The following is a 17605-nucleotide window of genomic DNA, read 5'->3' as shown; positions in this document are numbered from 1 at the left end:
ATGTTAGTAAAATAAAAATATTTTTAGTCTTGTTTGGTTAATGCTTTTATCACTCCAAAGTATAAAACTTTAAATGAACACCTAAAATAAAAAAGAGTAACGCTTTCAATAATTCAAGACTGAGACAGGTTTAGCCCTTTAGTTGTGAATAAGATCAACTTTAAAAGCCTACAATTAATTTATTTTAAAAAAAAATCTTACTTTTAAAAAGATGGCCAACCAAGGCAGTGTGGGCAGGTTAAGATCAGTTGTTGCTGGAGTCACTCCCTACCCATCCCCAGCAACGTATTCAAATGCAACGCCAATGGTTACTTATTAAACTCAAGAGATATTATGCCCTGGGAAAACCATTATAAACTTGGCCTTTAGGAGAACTGATCTCTTCACGAAATACAGAACAACTCTCTTTGAAGAAACGAAAATGGGCAATCGTCATGTAAGTATTTATTGCTCTCGGGACTCAAACCAAGTTCTAATTTTGGTTAACATGTGGAGAAATTTAAATTATGAAATCATGATTGATACTTTAATACTTTATCATTGTGATCACTCCTAACTGTTGGTTTTCACAGCAGCAAACTATGCTTTGAAAATGCATTTGGAATGTATTTTTTTTCCTTTAGAAATATTTTAGGAGGGATGAAAGAGAAGTATTTGGAACAAGGTGGAAAACAATGCTTTGCAGAGAGCAAGTGGTTAAAATGGTATTTAAGGAATGTGTGATTAAAGCTGTTAGTTTGTAGCAAAACTACACAAAGCTTCATAGATGTCGCCCTCAATGTTTTGGGAATACAGGTTCATGTTGTAAATATCAGTAGACAAAGCTACAGGGATTCTCACAAGCCTATATAGCTTGGATTGAAAGGTGAAAATATCCCAGTACCAAACAACCAGGCATTTGTAAATATTCACAGAGTAGATTTAATATTTTACTTTTCTTCTGAATGTCTAGGCTCATGTGAATAGCATGTCCATAAACTATAAATGGCTAAAAATTGATGAAAATACTACCATTTGGAACTAACTAGGTACAAGGCAGTTCAGAGACAAATCTTGATTTTTTTTTTTTTTTACAGTGAAAAAGGTATACCCAAAGCTATGGCAATAAGAATTTTAATAACGTTTTGCTGCACCTACTGTAACTTCCCACAGGAAGAAGGATTTATTGTGTGTACACTAAGAAGGAAGAGAATAAAAATCCAAAATTTTCTATAAAGTAGAACTTTATTTATAAGATATTTCTCCTTTGCCCTACATCAGACTTGCACTCAGATGGTTGCAAACCTACAAACATTTGTCTTCAGAGAGGCATTATTTTTAAAATCCTTTGTGAATACCATTATCATACTAGCCAAGATTATGAGGCTTCCATTTAAACTGAAACCTACTTTTAAAATACTCCTGATCCCGGGAACTCTCTGGTGGGCCAGTGGTTAAGACTCTAAGCTTCCAATGCAAGTGGCATGGGTTTGATCCCTGGTCGGGGAACTAAGATCCCCATAACTGTGTGGTGTGGCCAAAAGAAAAAAAATTTTTTTAATTTTTTAAATATTTTTTTAAAGAAAAAAAATTTTTTTTAATTTTTTAAATATTTTTTTAAATAAATAAAATAAGATACTTCTGATCCGTGCAGAGGACCTCAGAAAAAATCATTGGCCCCTGCCTTAGCTACTTCAGAGGGTATTTTCATCCCTTGAAAGTCAACCCCATGGGGCTGTGGCTTGTGTGAGTGGTCTAGCATTTCATGTATTTCTTTTTTGAATCCTCAGAGCCAATCTTACTCCCTGCCAGAAGGCAGTCAACAGTTGCCCCAAGGGCAGGCCCTACCCTCGGCAGATCTGCAGCCTCTCAGCCACCCATCAGGGAGTGGAGAGCCAGAGTCCCACCAGCCTGTAAGCATTTATTTTCCCTCCAAACCATAGGTATGACCAGGCTTTCTCATGGGCCCCATATTTCTCACCAGTGACTTGTCATGCTGAACCCTCCAATCTGAAAAGGTCCCCATGAGGCATTCCTTCCAAGCAGGGACATTTTCCCCTGGAAAATGTTTGTTACCATATTTGCAGCGAAGGTGAAAATTTAATCTAGGAACTGAGCTTCCCTTCCCAACAGCGTCCCTTAATGGTGCCCGGGAACAGAGAATGTGATCTACACTATGCTCCTATGACACTGTAGAAAATATTAGTGGAATTTAACATGCATAAAGAATGATATGTTCTAAGATCGTGTTTCTAGATAAGTAAACGCAAAATCTTTTTCAAAGACAAATGACTGCATTAGAAAATGACTTGAATATGTACAAACCTAAAACTAAGATGCTTATAGTTTTAAAGCAACTATACTTCCTGGTGGTGGCTTAGTGGTAAAGAATCTGCCTTCCAATGTAGGAGATACAAGAGACTCGGGTTCAGTCCCTGGGTCAGGAGGATCACGTGGAGAAGGAACCCACTCCAGTATTCTTACCTGGAAAATTTCACGGACAGGGGAGCCTGGTGGGCTACAGTCCATGGGGTTGTAAAGAGTCAACACAACTGAGCGACTGAGCACACACACACACACACACTCAACCAAAACACATTTGCAAACTAAACGTTAGCAAAATACAAGTCCATGATGTGCAAAAGTATGTTGTTGATTTAGTGTAATAGATAATGTTATTGTGCTGAGGTTAAATGCTGGGCTCAATGCAAAAATGGCACGGATAGCTATTATGTGGTTTTTCTGAGTTACAGCATCTCTGAAATATGATGTGGTGTGTGACTTCTTAGTTCTCCCATCACATTTCTCTATCCTAACTACTGAGAAACTTTTGTTTATAAGACTCCCTGTAAGACAATTGGGCATTCTCTTGGCTAAAATGCAGGCTTTTTACATTAAACCTCCTTCTGTTCTTTGTTCTTTTATCATGAGCTCGTAACAATTAAAGTATGTTATTTGGCATGCTTTATAAATAGAAACGCAAACACAGGCATTGAGATCATGTGCTAGCTAGCGCTTGCTCAACCTGATGATCCAGCATGCTTCATGCTAGTTTTTCAGTTCAGTTCAGCTCAGTCACTCAGTCGTGTCTGACTCTTTGCAACCCCATGGACTGCAGCATGCCAGGCTTCCCTGTCCATCACCAACTCCCAGAGCCTACTCAAACTCATGTCCATATCATCGGTGATGCCATCCAACCATCTCATCCTCTATTGTCCCCTTCTCCTTCCACCTTCAATCTTTCCCGCCCAGCATCAGGGTCTTTTCCAGTGGGTCAGTTCTTTGCATCAGGTGGCCAAAGTATTGGAGCTTCAGCTTCAACATCAGTCCTTCCAATGAAGATTCAGGACTGATTTCCTTTAGGATGAACTGGTTGGATCTCCTTGCAGTCCAAGGGACTCTCAAGAGTCTTCTCCAAAACAACAGTTCAAAAAGCCTACCAGGAAAGCTGAATCTCTCAAAATATGTCCATAAAGCAGGGTCCACAGATAACTGTTTGACAAATATTGGTCTAAAGCCATTTGAAAGTTGGAAATCATATTTTCCAAGGTATTCTGATATGGAATCCTAGTCAATTCTGAAAGCTGAAAATTTTTTTCCTTTGTATTTTTCTCCAACCCTTTTGCCATCATCCCTGATTTTTCTGAATTCCAGACATAGTGTTTCTATCTAACCTATTTGGAGCAGTAAGAACTGACACTGGCAAATTATCATCATTTGCTGAAACACAGTGTTCAGAGTCTGCTTAGCCTAGAGGCCATGTCTCTGCTCAATGAGCTTTGTGGAGAGACAGAAAAATAGATCCTCATGAAAAAAGCTTAGGTTCAGCCAGATGACTCTTCCACTGTGTGAGTTATTTTCAAAAGAATAACCATTTGGAGAAAAATAGAATATTGTAACAAAGAGTGAGATGACTTAGTCACAAGAGTGTGGCTGTAGGGGTCACAAGAACTGAAATATAGGGAGCAAGATCTAGGGGTGCCATGGATAAATGTGGAAATCATCACAAACTCAAGAGGACTATTGATTTCTGGAAAATTTTTTCCAGACTAATGAACAGGTGCTAAAAAAGTACTACTGACTTTCTACTCATAGCATGGACCCTAGGCTAGTAGCAATGTCCACACGGCCTGCGTGCTTTTAGAAATACAGAATCTGGGACTTTCCTGGTAGTCCAGTGGTTAAGAACCCAACTTGCAATGTGGGGGACAAGAGCTCTATCCCTGATCGAGGAACTAAGATCTCACATGTCGAGGAACAGCTAAGCCCACACACCCCAAATAGAGAGCCCGCCTGCAGCAACTACTGAAGCCCTCACACTTCAGGGCCCATGAGCCACAGCTAAGACCTAACACAGACAAAGAAAAAAAAACCACAGAATCTCAGGCCTACCCAGACCTGCTTAATCAGAATCTACACTCAACAAGATCCCCAAGTGTTTCCCATGCACGTTGAAGTTGAGAAGTACCAGCCTGGGGAACAAGTTCTTCAACTTGCCTGGATGTTGGAGTCATCTGGGGGTTCTAAAAACCAGCGAGGCCTGAGTCCCACCCCCAGAGAGTCTGAATTAATTGGTCTGGTGGTTGGCCTGGGTGTTGGGATTTCTGAACGTTCCCGTGGCAATGCTGATGAGCCCAGAGTCTGAAAATGGTGAACCTCACAGCACGATCCTGGCGAGACCAGCTCAGCACACTGCTGACGAGCGAAGTGTCATTGTGAGTGCCTGGAAATGAAAACCAACTCGTAAATGTCAGAACATCTGCTCAGGGATCCCCAGGGTGTTTGTCAAGATGCCACATTTATGACTCGCTTGTGCTAATATTTAGCCAACACAAATATTGTCTGAAATGGAGACTACGTGGTGGACTGTGAACACCCGAGAGATACATGATAGGTGGGGCCTAGGTCAAGATTCCTGAGAAAAGAAGTGAGGCTCTAAAGACTGCTGAAATGTGATAGGGAATTTGAGACAAAAGTAAGTATGGCTTTAACCAAGAGTGCTCTACACTGTGATCCCCAAACTCAAAGAATCACAGTGACCCCCAAATAGAAACCAGCCTAGACTTCACAGGAATATCTCTCCTACCAGGAAAACTTTTATCCTGGAATGTTAGTCCTTTAGATCATCACCATCCAGAAGAGGAAGCAAAAAAGACCTCTGCCGTCAAAACATGACATGCACTAAAGCAAGCTTTATTTAATGACAACTCTCCCACATGAAGTCTAGCTACGTTTTAGGCAAAATTACACAGTCTTGGCTTTGGAGGTTTATGGGTGATAATAGATTAAAAGCAGTCATTTAAAAGAGGTGCGGGATAAAGACTGGCAAGGACAAATACACTGACAGAAGGAAGAGCATGCAACTGAAAACTTGACCCAGGACAAACTTGACCCAGGAACTCTGAAGGTGTAGGAGCCTGCAGCACTTTGGGTAGAGGATGGATTTGAGCACATCCCAACACAGCCAAGCCTCTCTGCTCCATAGCACAGCAACATGACCCCAACGCCCAGCAATAATGGGCATCACTGGAGGTTGAAAAGGGCCTTTTGAAATGATGATGATAATGACAACAGACATTTTTCAAGTTCTTGCGAGACAGTGAAGAGCTTTGAGCACAGTGGTCCACGAAAGTTGAGCCCTTTACAAAACACTCCATATGTACAGGTGTCAGTCCACACAGCAATTCTAATAGGAAGGTACTATTATTATTAGTCCTCTTTAAAAATTGTGGGAAGTGATGCAAAGAGAGGTTAGGTTATTTGTCTGAGGTTGTATTAATATATCTAATAAGAGGTAAACATGAATTAGGGTTTGGGTAGAAATTCTTCACACTATGTCTTGGGTTCCTATTACACTAACTACAAGCTAACCAACTGGGCTGTCTACAACTACGGAACTGAATTATCACTTCATTATGTCTTTACCCCATCTCTGAGCTTTCTCCTTCTCTCCTCATCCCCACCCTGGAATAGATGCTTTTCTGTAGTGCTTCCATAATATTCTGTGTATAATGCCATCACTTCTCTCCCAAGTGATTCTGGAACTATTTATACATCAGTGGACAGAACTGGACTGACAGCTCCAACTGCCCTGGGGGTTGGACTGTGTCTTATTCGTCTTAGCATCCCCAGTACCGACACAATACCTGGCACACAGCAAATGTGAATGAAGTCATCAATTCACTACGTTTTCTTTCTTTTTTCCCACTACATTTATTTATTTATTTTTGTTCTGGGTCTTTGTTGCTGCTTGGGTTTTCTCTACCCACAGAGAGTAGGGGCTACTCGCTAGTTGCAGTGCATGGGCTTCTCATTGCAGTGGCTTCTCTCATTGCGGAGCATAGGCTCTAGGGCACAGGCTTTGGGAGCTGTGGTGCATGGGCTTAGCTGTTCTGTGGCATGTGGGATCTTCCTGGATTGGGGATCGAACCCGAATCTCCTCTTCTTATGAGGATATCAATCACTGGATTTAGGACCCTCCCTCAGTCTGAGCTCATCTAAAACTCCTTAACTAATTGTATCTGCAAAGGTTCAATTTCCAAATACAGTCACATTCTGAGGTTCTGAGTAGACATGAATTCAGGGGCACTAGTCAACCCACTACTCCAAGGAGATTGGGTTTCTTTGCCTTAAGCTAGTAGTGGTTTTCAAACTTTGCATAGCAGATTCCTTTGGAAGGTTTATTTAAACAGAGAGCTGGGCCCCATCTGCAGAGAGTCTGATTCAGTAGACACTCTATAGTGGGGCCTGAGAATCTGCATTTCTGACAAGTTCCCTGGTGATGTTGACGCTTCTGTCTAGGCACCACACCTGGAGAACTACTATCTTAGGTAACAGAGAAGTCCCAGTCAATCTCAGACAAGGGGATGACAAGGTGGGCATTATGGATGGACCATGCTGGAAGCTGGTGGAGAAGGGTTTGGAAAGAAACATGACCGAAGGCAAGTAAAGCCCTTGAAAGGCAGTGGCCCTGGAGAAAGATGATGAGCCCCTGCCCTGAACTGAAACAGTGACAATGGGATTGGAGAGAAAAGGACAGATGGGAGGGTCAAATGGACATAACTTGCTGACTGACAGGATATGGGAGGTGGGGGACAAGAAAGACTCCACGGGGCTCCCCAGGTACCTGGCTGTGAATGCGGGTGGCTGATCGTGGTGCACCCTGGGAGTGAGGACAAGTCTGCAAGACGAAAGGATGAATTTGGTTTGGGGATCTGTTGGGTTTGAAATATCTGGGTATTATACCTAGCACAGCTGGATCTGAAACTCAAGAGAGAAGTCTGGGGTTGACGTGGTTTGTAACTATAAATTCGGGGGGGGTGGGGTTTGTTTTTAACCAAGTATGTATTTGTTCACAAACTACTGGACTGACAGTGGCTTAAATAACAATGACCTTAAATTATTAACTCTAACAGGAAGTCTGAATGCAGGGAACTCCAGGGCTGGTTCAGCAGTGCAGTCCCATCACTAGGGACTCAGGGTACCTCTGCCTTTCCATTCTGACACCCTCGAGGTACTGGCAACATCTCCACTCATGGATGCAAGAGAATGGCCACGTGTGTGTTCAGGTTTGCGATCTCACAGGATAGGGTCACAAGCAAGAAGGAAAGGGGTAGAGAAAAAGTGGGTTTCTCTTCCTGTAAACAGTCCCCTATCAGTGAGGATAATCTTCTGGGAAACCCCAGGCAGACATCCCTTTGTATCCCATTGGCCAGAATTGGTCAAAAGCCACTCCAAGACCAGTGACTGACAAAGATGAAGAGCACGGTGATGGATCACGATTCATCCCGAGTGCTGCAGAAATCATCTTGTCAGTGTCTTTCCTTCTCCTCTCTCTTTCACACTCTCTCCTTCTTTCTATGTCTTGGCCTCATTCTCTCCTATTGAAAATGAACCTTTCCTTTTGAATAGTGGGGAAGGCAAAAGGAGTTGATGAGAGGGAGACCTGGCCACAGACAGTTCCGGCACCACAGAGAATTCCACACCCTCACATAGCTCCAGATTAACTACCCTAAGGAAAAGAGTTTTCTCTAAGCATCCATACATACAATGCCAAGGACAATTCTGATTGACTTGGGTATGTACCTACTTCCTGGACCTTAGCCAAGGTTGGCCTTACCTGTTCTTAGGGATGGGTGGCATTGCTTTATCAGTATTGCTTTCTTATAACTGCTGTTTTTTTGTTTTTAAATGTAGAGTCATAGTTTTATTATTTTATTTTTTATTGGCGTATACTTGCTTTACAATGTTGTTTCTGCTGTACAACAAGGGAATCACTTATATATAAACATATATCCCCTCCCTCCAGAGCCTCCCTCCCACCTCCAACTATAGTTTTTATTAACATTACTACAACTACTATTAAAATAGAAAGAGAATGAAGATTTGAAGATCAGATGGGAAGGCAATAGAATAATCACTCCTCTGGTGATGTGGGTTTGGATTGTGGTGGGAATGAAAAGGAAGATAAAAGTGATTAAAAGAATTTTAGAGAAATAATTAAGAAGTTTGGATCCAATGCATATTTCAACTCTCTTACCAGGAGAAAGAATAGCATTCGTTGTTTTGATTCTAGAGGAGACAAAAATCTGCTTAAAACAAATTTCACTCTTTCACCTTGTTTCCTTTTCAGCAAATCTGAACTTGTTCACAAAATGTATCACAACCCCCTGCAGCAAAGAATAATACCCAGCACTATTCAATGCTGTAGTGGCTCAGCTCAGCCCCTAATATTTTCAATTTTCAACTCCATTTGCCCACTTATCATTGACTCTGAAGGATCTCAGAGTACACTTACTTCCTTTTTTCCTGTAAGCAATGAATCCCAAGTTGATATGCTCATTGAATTGGAAGAAAAAAAAAAAAAACAGCCTTTGGCAATAGAAGAAGGACATGGACAATTCTTTTCTAATGAGAAAAGTGCTCCATTTTTCATCGCTCTTGAAGGCATGGCTCCTTTCATAGTTGAAAAATAGCCCTCATCTCCCCATCACCTCCATATCCTCCAAGTGCACTTTTGTTAAGGCAATACAGCAGTCATTGGCTATCTGAAGGTTTAACACTCTTTAGAGGCCTCTAAATCCCCAAACAATCTGTGAACAACCTCAGAGCAGACATTTCCCCCAGGACACAAAACCTGGTTTTGAGACACCCATTGTGTTCTGCCTCTAGTAGAGACTTGGGGCTGTCCAGCCCAACACAGTACTGAGGGCCTCCCATAGAAGCTGCCAACTGGGGCTGTCAGCTGAGGCTGGGATTCAAAGAAGCAGTGGGGATAACAGGCTTCTCCCTTGGGACCAACTTGAACTTGAACTCTTCCTCCTAGTTACCTTATCCCAGTACTCATCTTTCAGATGTGTCATCTGGGTTCCTTTGAAAGAAAATCAAAGAGAGAAAAACACCATGGTCCACTTCTAATCCCCTCTTTTAAGTAACCACAGCAATGCCCTCTTTGTGACTGGGGACCTTGTTACCTAGGTGTCATTTACCACCAGAAGCTCAGCCTTCTCAACACCTTCAGGTAACATGTGGACAGAGCTGTCACAGCCATGCGACCAGGGCTGTAGACCCTTCACAGATCAGATCTTAGCACTACTGACACGTGGAACCAGGTAATTCTTTGCTGCAGGGGGTTGTTGTGTGCCCTGTGGGATGTTTAGTAGAGACCCTTGGCATGTGTGACTGGATACCACCAACACTCCCCTATTTGTGGCAACTAAAAACTCTCTAAACATTGCCCAATGTCCCTAGAGGGGCAAAATCACTCCTTGTTGGTTGAGAACCACTTCACGAGACACAGACCTTAAATGGGAAAGCAAGGCTACTGGGCAGAAGTCCCTATAATGTCCTTATCTGGCTGAGCTTCCACCAGCGATCATGCCTTCTTGCCCCTCTGGCCCAGGCTCTCTCTCCCACTGATTGCCCCTCTTATCACAGGGTAAAAGCCAAGTCATCTTGAACCTTGATCCTTGTCTTCCTGTTGATGACATCAGCAATCGAGAGGCAGTGGTTCCCCCAACCCCGAAGGTCATTAGCTCATTAATTAAGTTCTGATAGCCAGAATGAGAAGAGCTTCCCTGCAGAAATACCCAGGAACAAGACTGCCGAGCTACTGGTTTCCTGCCTAGATGAGCATTGCTCATCTGGAAAGACACTGTCTGAAATATTCAGGAGTCAGTTTGCTCACCTCTCCTCTGGGTGGAGCCCCCTCAAAGACTTGCCCCAATCAATCTCCCTGTGAATGGAGGAATCAGCTTTGCTATTGGTCAGTGTGAACTTGGCCAGTCCTAGTTAAAATGGAGGCGTAGCTACATGGTGAAATTACCAATATTCTTATAAAATGGAAACTGTGCTTAAATATACCTAACAGAGTATACTGCAGTGTATTTTTTTCTATTTATTAATAATAGTTTAACTTTTGCCCTTACAAGCATGAAGTGGATTTGGATTTAAAACTCCTGAAAAGCAAGACTTTCAAGACCAGAGACAGGGCATGGTAGGCTTCTCACATTGTTTGCGTTTCTGAGTGTATTGCTAGTACCTTTGGAAACAATGGCACCCACCACCTTGACGAGTCTTAAGTTCACATCTCCTTAAGGTCAAGTCTCAACCTCATAGTCACTTTTGACAATAAATACCACACTGAGATGTATAACCCAAAGAGCATAGCCTAAGAAATTGTGTCTTTCTGGAAAATGACCTAACAATGCCAATCTTCATTAAGAGGTGTTCTTAAAATGCCAATCTATAAAATTTAAATTTATAGAAACCCCAAATTTAATAGAAAGATCATTTTTTAAATCTAAAAAGTTTCACTTACTTTTCAGAACACACAGTTTATGTAAGTTTATCATTTTGAGATCTGATCCAAGGGGATGCTTTTTCTATTTGCAGCCTTATTTGCCTGGTCTTGCAAATATTTGTACTCATCCAGAGTGATGGCTTCCCTAGTGGCTCAGATGGTAAAGATGGTAAAGAATCTGCCTGCAATGCAGGAGACCTGGGTTCAATCCCTGGGTCGGGAATATCCCCCAGAGAGGGGAATGGCTACGCACTCCAGTATTCTTGCCTGGAGAATTCCACGGACAGAGAAGCCTGGTGGGCTACAGTCCGTGGTGTCGCAAAGAGTCAAACACGACTGAGACTAACACTAACAGAGTGATGGCCAAGCCTTTAACAGTCACACCTGTCACTTTAAAACTCCATCTCTGAAAGGACGAATCAATAGAAACAAAGAGCTCCCTGGTTCTCAGCACCCTTCAAAGCTTTCCTAACACGCTTTCCTAGCTATCTGGTCTGCATCCTTAGCTAATAGACTTCAAAAGCTGATTCAAGTGGAAAGAAGATCTATGAACAGAGGAATCAGCTTTGCTATTAGTCAATGTGACCACGGCAAGTCCTAATTAAAATGGAGGAATAGTTGCATGGCAAAAATTACCAAATATTCTTGTAAGATTGAAACTGTGCTTAAATATACCTAACAGAGTACACTACTATACATGTTTTTTTCTATTTAATAGTTTAACTTTTTGTTCTGACAAGCATTTAAGTGGATTTTGATTTAAAACCAAAAAAAGCAAGACTTTTAATCAAACTTATTGTTTCAAGGGAACCATGGCCAAGAAACAATCAACTTAATGAAACAATATGCCACTAATCACCCAAGATTCATGTTTAAAAGAGGTGAATGACCCCTTTGTTGTGTTTCAAATTGCCTCAGTGTCTACTATATGTATCTGTGGAAATGTCACCAGGACAGTATCTAGCTCTAAATTCATCGACTTTAAATAGTACAATACTTTGCATTCATGCTAACTGGTTTCAAAGTACAAATGAGTGGCCAGTTAGGGGTAAAAGAACATTGTCCTTAGAGAGAGGAATCCAGTTTCTTTCCGTAATGGAGTAAGTGACTCTGGGCAGATGACTTCACCACCAAGCTTCAGTGTATCTGTAAAATGAGGTGATTGGATACATTGAACAATGTTTCCCAGACTTCACACTTAAGTGTGACCTTTTGGAATGTTTCCAAATACTTATGCCACATATTTTATTAATAGTTCTAACTATTTTCTTTAAATCCACTCATCTTTTTGACACAAATTTATCTTAAAAAGAAACCTTGTATTAGTACCATAAATGGGAAACTAGTGTCAGTTGACATAAATACAAAAAGTGAGAAGAGTGTATTAAACTCAAACTAAATACTATTGCCAGTCAAAGGCTCAGATTCTGTCATTTGTTTTCTGATTAAAAAAAAACACTTTTTTGCATAAAACAGAGAAGCTGTTTGCAAAGTAACTATTTGAGGCTTTCTGGGCCACATAATCTTTGTTGTTGGTAATGGTTTAGTCACTAAGTCTAAAGTCTCAACTCTGGCAACCCCATGGGCTATAGACCACCAGGCTCCTCTGTCCATGGGATTTTCTAGGCAAGAATACTGGAGTGGATTGCTGTTTCCTTCCCCAGGGGATCTTCCCCACCCAGGGATCAAACCTGTGTCTCCTGCATTACAGGCCGATTCTTTACCGCTGAACCATCAGGGAAACCTTACAACCTTTGTTGCAGCTACTCAATTCTGCTATTGTAGTGTGGGAGGATTCATTGACCAAATGGATATGAGTGGGTTGGTTATGTCCCAGTAAAACTTTATTTAGAAAAACAGGTAATGGACTGGATTTGGCCCCAGGCTATAGTTTGCCAGCTCCTGGACTGGGAAACTGTGAAAAACATAGTATTACCAGACAAAGACCGACTGCTCACAAGAATCTAGAGAGAATTTTAAAAGGAACTCCTCTCCCAGTTGGAAATCCAGTGGGTTTTAATATCTTCAGTGTTCCATGTTATCCACTTTGAAAAACCCTTGGTTGACTTTCTAACCTAAGAATCTCTGATAAAACTCTCCCCTTTATCTTTTGCACCCTGGATAAAGTCTAGGATTTCTTACTTATACAAACCCTCAGTGTGTATATTTTTAAAGCTTTCTCATTCATTGAAATGTCAGTTGGCAATTTCTTGATTTTCATGAGACCAGTGGTTTACATCCGTGGTTGCACATTAGAATTATCTGGAGAATTTTTAAAATACCTATTCTTAGTAAATCTGCATGCATGCTCAGTCACTTAGTACTGTCTGACTCTTTGCAACCCCATGGACTACAACCTGCAAGGCTCATCTGTCCGTGGGATTATCCAGGCAACGATACTGGAGTGGATTGCCATTTCCTTCTCTAGGGGATCTTCCTGACCCAGAGATCAAACCCACGTCTCCTATGCATTGGTGGGCAGATTCTTTACCACTGAGCCACCTGGGAAGCCACGTATATCTTAATGATTCAGATTTAATAGGACTCAGTCATTTGTGTGTGCACATGCTGGCTATTGCAAACTTGCACAGTCAGTTTCACCTAGGGTGACCACCTATCCTGGTTTACCTGGACTGTCCCAGAGTTAGCACTGAAAACCCAGGATTTCCCAGGAAACCCTCCATTGTGGGCAGTCAAATGGTTGTTCGCCTCAGTGCCAGCCCACCACTGGCAGAAAATCCTCATTTCTTTCCAGGAGAGTCAGGACAGTTTCAGAAAGATGAGGCTTCAGTAGATTTCCTTAAGTAGATCCACTCTCCTCCATTGCCCATAGAACCAACGGTGGGCAACCAGGTGTTTAACACAAAGGGACACGAGGCCCCATGCTCTCAGTTTCTAAGCTCCTCTGGCCCTCTGCAGACTCAGGCACGACAGAGGAATCCATCCATCACAGTACCCGCCCTCTGCTTCCCGTGCCTCACACGGACAGGCCCCTGGCTAGTAAGACAAACCTGCAGTTGTTTTTGCATAGATTCTGTCAGGCGGGCAGAAGTGACCTTTTACCTGTGAGAATGTTTGACAGTTCATCAGGCTGGTAAGCAGTCACCCCAAGGGGGCAAACATCAGAAACTGGTCCTGCGCTGGCCTCATGCCTTCTCGGTCTTCACAATGTCTCTGCTAAAATTCAGTTCCCTGGCACACTGTGGTCCTCGGTTGATGATCCCTATGGCAAGATGTCTTAGGAGCAGGAAAAGGGGTAACTGGAAGACTTGGGATGAGATGGGGAGAGGAGGAAGAGTCCCGAGAGCCTGTTGGAGAAGGTCAGAAAAGTCAGTCCCTCCCTGGCCAACTCTGATCACTGTAATGAAAGCGCTCTCTCCAGTTCTCACATGTTCTCTTTTTTCCCCAGTTTTATTTTTTTAAAAAACATAATCTTTGCTATTTATTTATTTATGTCTATGCCATGGTGGCATGTGGGATCTTAGTTCCCCAATTAGGAACTGAACCTGTGCCCCCTGCAGTGGAAGCACAGAGTCTTAATCACAGGACCCCCAGGGAAGTCCCACCAGCTTTATTGAAATAAACTGGTGTATAATATTATGTAAGTTTAATACACGTGTTGACTTGATACACTTATATATTGCAAAATGATTACCAGCATAACATTAGCTAACACCTGCAGCATGGCATGTAGTTACCATTTCTTTTTTGTGGTGAGGATATTTAAGATACTTTCTTGGCAGTTTTCAAGTGTATAATACAGTATTATTTAACTATAACCATTATGCTGTACATTAGATCCCCAGAACTTATTCATCTTACAACTGCGAGTTTGTATGCTTTAGCTAACCTCTTTCCTTTTCCCCTGGCCCCTGGTAACCACCATTCTAGTGTTTGTTCCTATCAGCTTTTTTAGATTCCACATATAAGTGATATCATATTGTATTTGTCTTTCTCTGATTTATTTCACTTAGTATAATGCCCTCAAGATCCATCCAGGTTGTTGCAAATAACAGGATTTCCTTCTTTCTCATGGCTGCATAATATTCCATTATATATATATATGTGTGTGTGTGACATAATATCTCGTTTGTTTGTCTACTTATCTAGCTAGCTATCCGCCACATCTTCTTTATCTATTCATCCATTGACAGACACATGAAAAGTGAAAGTGTTAGTCGTTCAGTAATGTCCAACTCTTTGCAGTTCTATGGATTATAGCCTGCCGGGTTCCTCTGTCTATGGAATTCTCCAGGCAAGAATACTGGGGTTGGTTGCCATTTCCTTCTTCATGGGATCTTCCCAACCCAGGGATTGAACCCGAGTCTCCTGCATTGCAGGGAGATTCTTCACCATCTGAGCCACCAGGGAAGCCCCATAAGGTTGTTTTTAAATACTGGCTATAGTGAATGATATTTGCATTGTCATTGTGAACACAATTCGTCTTATTTTTTCTTCCTGAGATTCTGCTGGGTACAGTAGATATCCGTCCCACTTTACAGAAAAGAAGCTGAAAATACAATTTCATCTGACTCAGAAGGAATATTGGGAGCAGAGTTTGGCAATAACATCTGCCCTGCACGCACACTTTGCCCTGGGAGAGGTTTTCCCTTTTGCCTTGCAAATAGTGATAACTGACCTTTATTTTTCATTTCACTTCCTATTGACTCATCATCAGGAACATTTATTGACCCCATGGCCATGCACATGGTCCTCAGCTTCCCTGGTCAGCAGACCAGTCACAGATTTCCACTGATGTTTCCATTTTAAAGAACTAGCATTTTGAGAATTGAAATGAGCTTTTCTACCATTAAACATTTTTTTAAATAAACAATTTTGACAGGGACAAAAAATTGGTTGATGAGAAGTCAACAGTAGAGTTTCTGGATCCAAACTGTAGGTTTGAATTCCATCACTTACCAACTGTGTGACCTCAGGCAGTTAATTAACCTCTCTGTGCTCCAGTTTCCTCATCTGCAAAACAGGAGGTAACAATGCCTACTTCATAGGGTTGTTGTGAAGACTGAGTGAGTATATGTAAACTGTTTGGACCTGTGCCGGGCAAGTAGTAAGTGTGTTATATTCAGCTGTCATTCTCAGTTTGAAGTGTTTCTCCCATAAATTTCTCTTAAACTCTCAGCTCCTGCTGCTACTTAGCTACAAGTACAAAATGGTTTCTGGACAAAATTATGTAATGAGCTATTTTAAAGCTGGCATACAAGGCACCATGTCAGGGGCTTGTTCAACACAGCAGGAATCAGGTCAAGATAGAAGGAAGTGCTAAAAATAACCCTGAGCCCATACCACATGCTGAGTATCCTGCTAAGCACTTTTGACCCATATCCTTACAACAACCCACAAGAGAGAGATACTATTATTACCATGTTGCAGATGGGAAAACAAAGACTTTGAAAGGATAAGGAGAGAACCAGCATCACACCAGCTTCAAAGGCAGATATCTTGAAGCGGGGTGGGGGTGGGGTGGTTACCTATGTGATCAGAAAGAAGTTTCTGACCCAAAATGAACCACAGTTGCCCCAACTCTATACAAGGCAAGTTTAGCCCAAATGGCCAACATTCACTCAAGGTACCATAAACCAGCATGGCAATGGTCTTGCTGATGCTGAGGAGAGTGCAGGCGTGTCTGAGGGTCTCCCCAGCCCAGCCTTCATTTTGCTCCTGTTTAATAAGCCCAGGCCATTGCTTAGCTCTAATCCCGCCCCTTGTTACTCGTCTTCCCCATCCCCTCCTGATTCCACGTCAGCTCACACAGCAGGCCTCTTCAGAGCAGTGTACAGTGAGCCCTCTGCCCTCTGCTCCCCAGCTGTACCTCGGAGACTTCCTGTCTCAGAGTCTGGATACCAAGCAACCACTTTTAAATATTTACCCAGCAGACCGCAGACAGTGAAGTCTTCTGGAGACCAGCGCTGGAAAGAGCAAACAATCCAAGTGCCACTCCCATTACATTTTGATAATATTTCAGAGTTTACAAACGACCCTTACATCCTTCTGTCACTTGGCACCCCACCTCCTACGTGCCACCATCCGTGTGCTGACTGTAACCTGGCATGGTGTGACTGCATCCTGAACACGACCACAGCTAAAGTGCATGCTACGGTGAGCTGGTGCGGCTCCGCTGTGAAGATGAGACAACGAAGCCTCGGACAGATGGGTCGGCTTTCTTGCAGGCCTACAACCAGCAAGAGGCAAAGCGTGACTGAACACAGTGGGATTGATTCCCGAGTTCACATTTTGTCTTTATGTCACATTCAGATCATGCTTGTTCTGCAGCAGCGCAGTCACAGGTCACAGTAAGCACGCATGCACACAGACCCAGGAAGCACCATGCTATCGTTTCTCGCTGGACTGTCCCTTTTTTTCCATTTCCACCCTTCCCCTTCCCCACTTTTTGCACTTGCCTAACTCCTATTCATCTTTGAAGAGCCAGCACAAATGTCAGCTTCTCCATATAAATTCCTCTTTCTCCTCTCAGCTGTTTGCAGGCAAAGTGCTTACCATATCATAACACAATGGTCATTGATCTATTTCTGTGTTTATATCCCTGAGGACAGGGACTACAGTTAATAGACCCATTGAGTCCCCCTCGCCTGGGGTAGTGCTTGCCACCTAATAGATCTTCAGCGCTTGTTTGTTGAAGAAAGAGGAGGGAAGAAAAATAGGAGGAGGAAAGAGAAAAGGGAAGAAAGAAAAGGAAAAAGAGAAGGGAGGCGAGAAAGCAGGTGAAAGGGGAGGAACTGCTAGAGGATAGTCTAATTTGCCTACAGTGCACTGCTTTTGAATGAATTCACATGTCTCTCACGAGAC

At 42.4% G+C, this 17605-nt stretch overlaps 1 protein-coding gene across 2 annotated transcripts in view; it reads left to right on the top strand.

Moving 5' to 3' along the window:
- Positions 1-348: 348 nt before the first annotated feature.
- Positions 349-17605, top strand: part of ANXA13 (annexin A13) — a 55590-nt gene continuing 38333 nt past the window's right edge. The window contains exons 1-2 of one of the 2 annotated variants that reach the window (XM_043483906.1): positions 349-436; positions 1770-1892. In XM_043483906.1, the coding sequence (XP_043339841.1) occupies positions 422-436; positions 1770-1892 (138 nt within the window). In that variant the 5' untranslated portion in view covers positions 349-421. The remainder of the gene's footprint in view (positions 437-1769; positions 1893-17605) is intronic. The other variant, XM_043483908.1, reaches the window with a different exon arrangement.

The sequence above is a fragment of the Cervus canadensis genome, chromosome 12 (genome assembly GCF_019320065.1).
Source record: "Cervus canadensis isolate Bull #8, Minnesota chromosome 12, ASM1932006v1, whole genome shotgun sequence".
Classification (NCBI taxonomy): Eukaryota; Metazoa; Chordata; class Mammalia; order Artiodactyla; family Cervidae; genus Cervus; species Cervus canadensis.
This window is presented reverse-complemented; position numbering and strand designations above follow the sequence as displayed.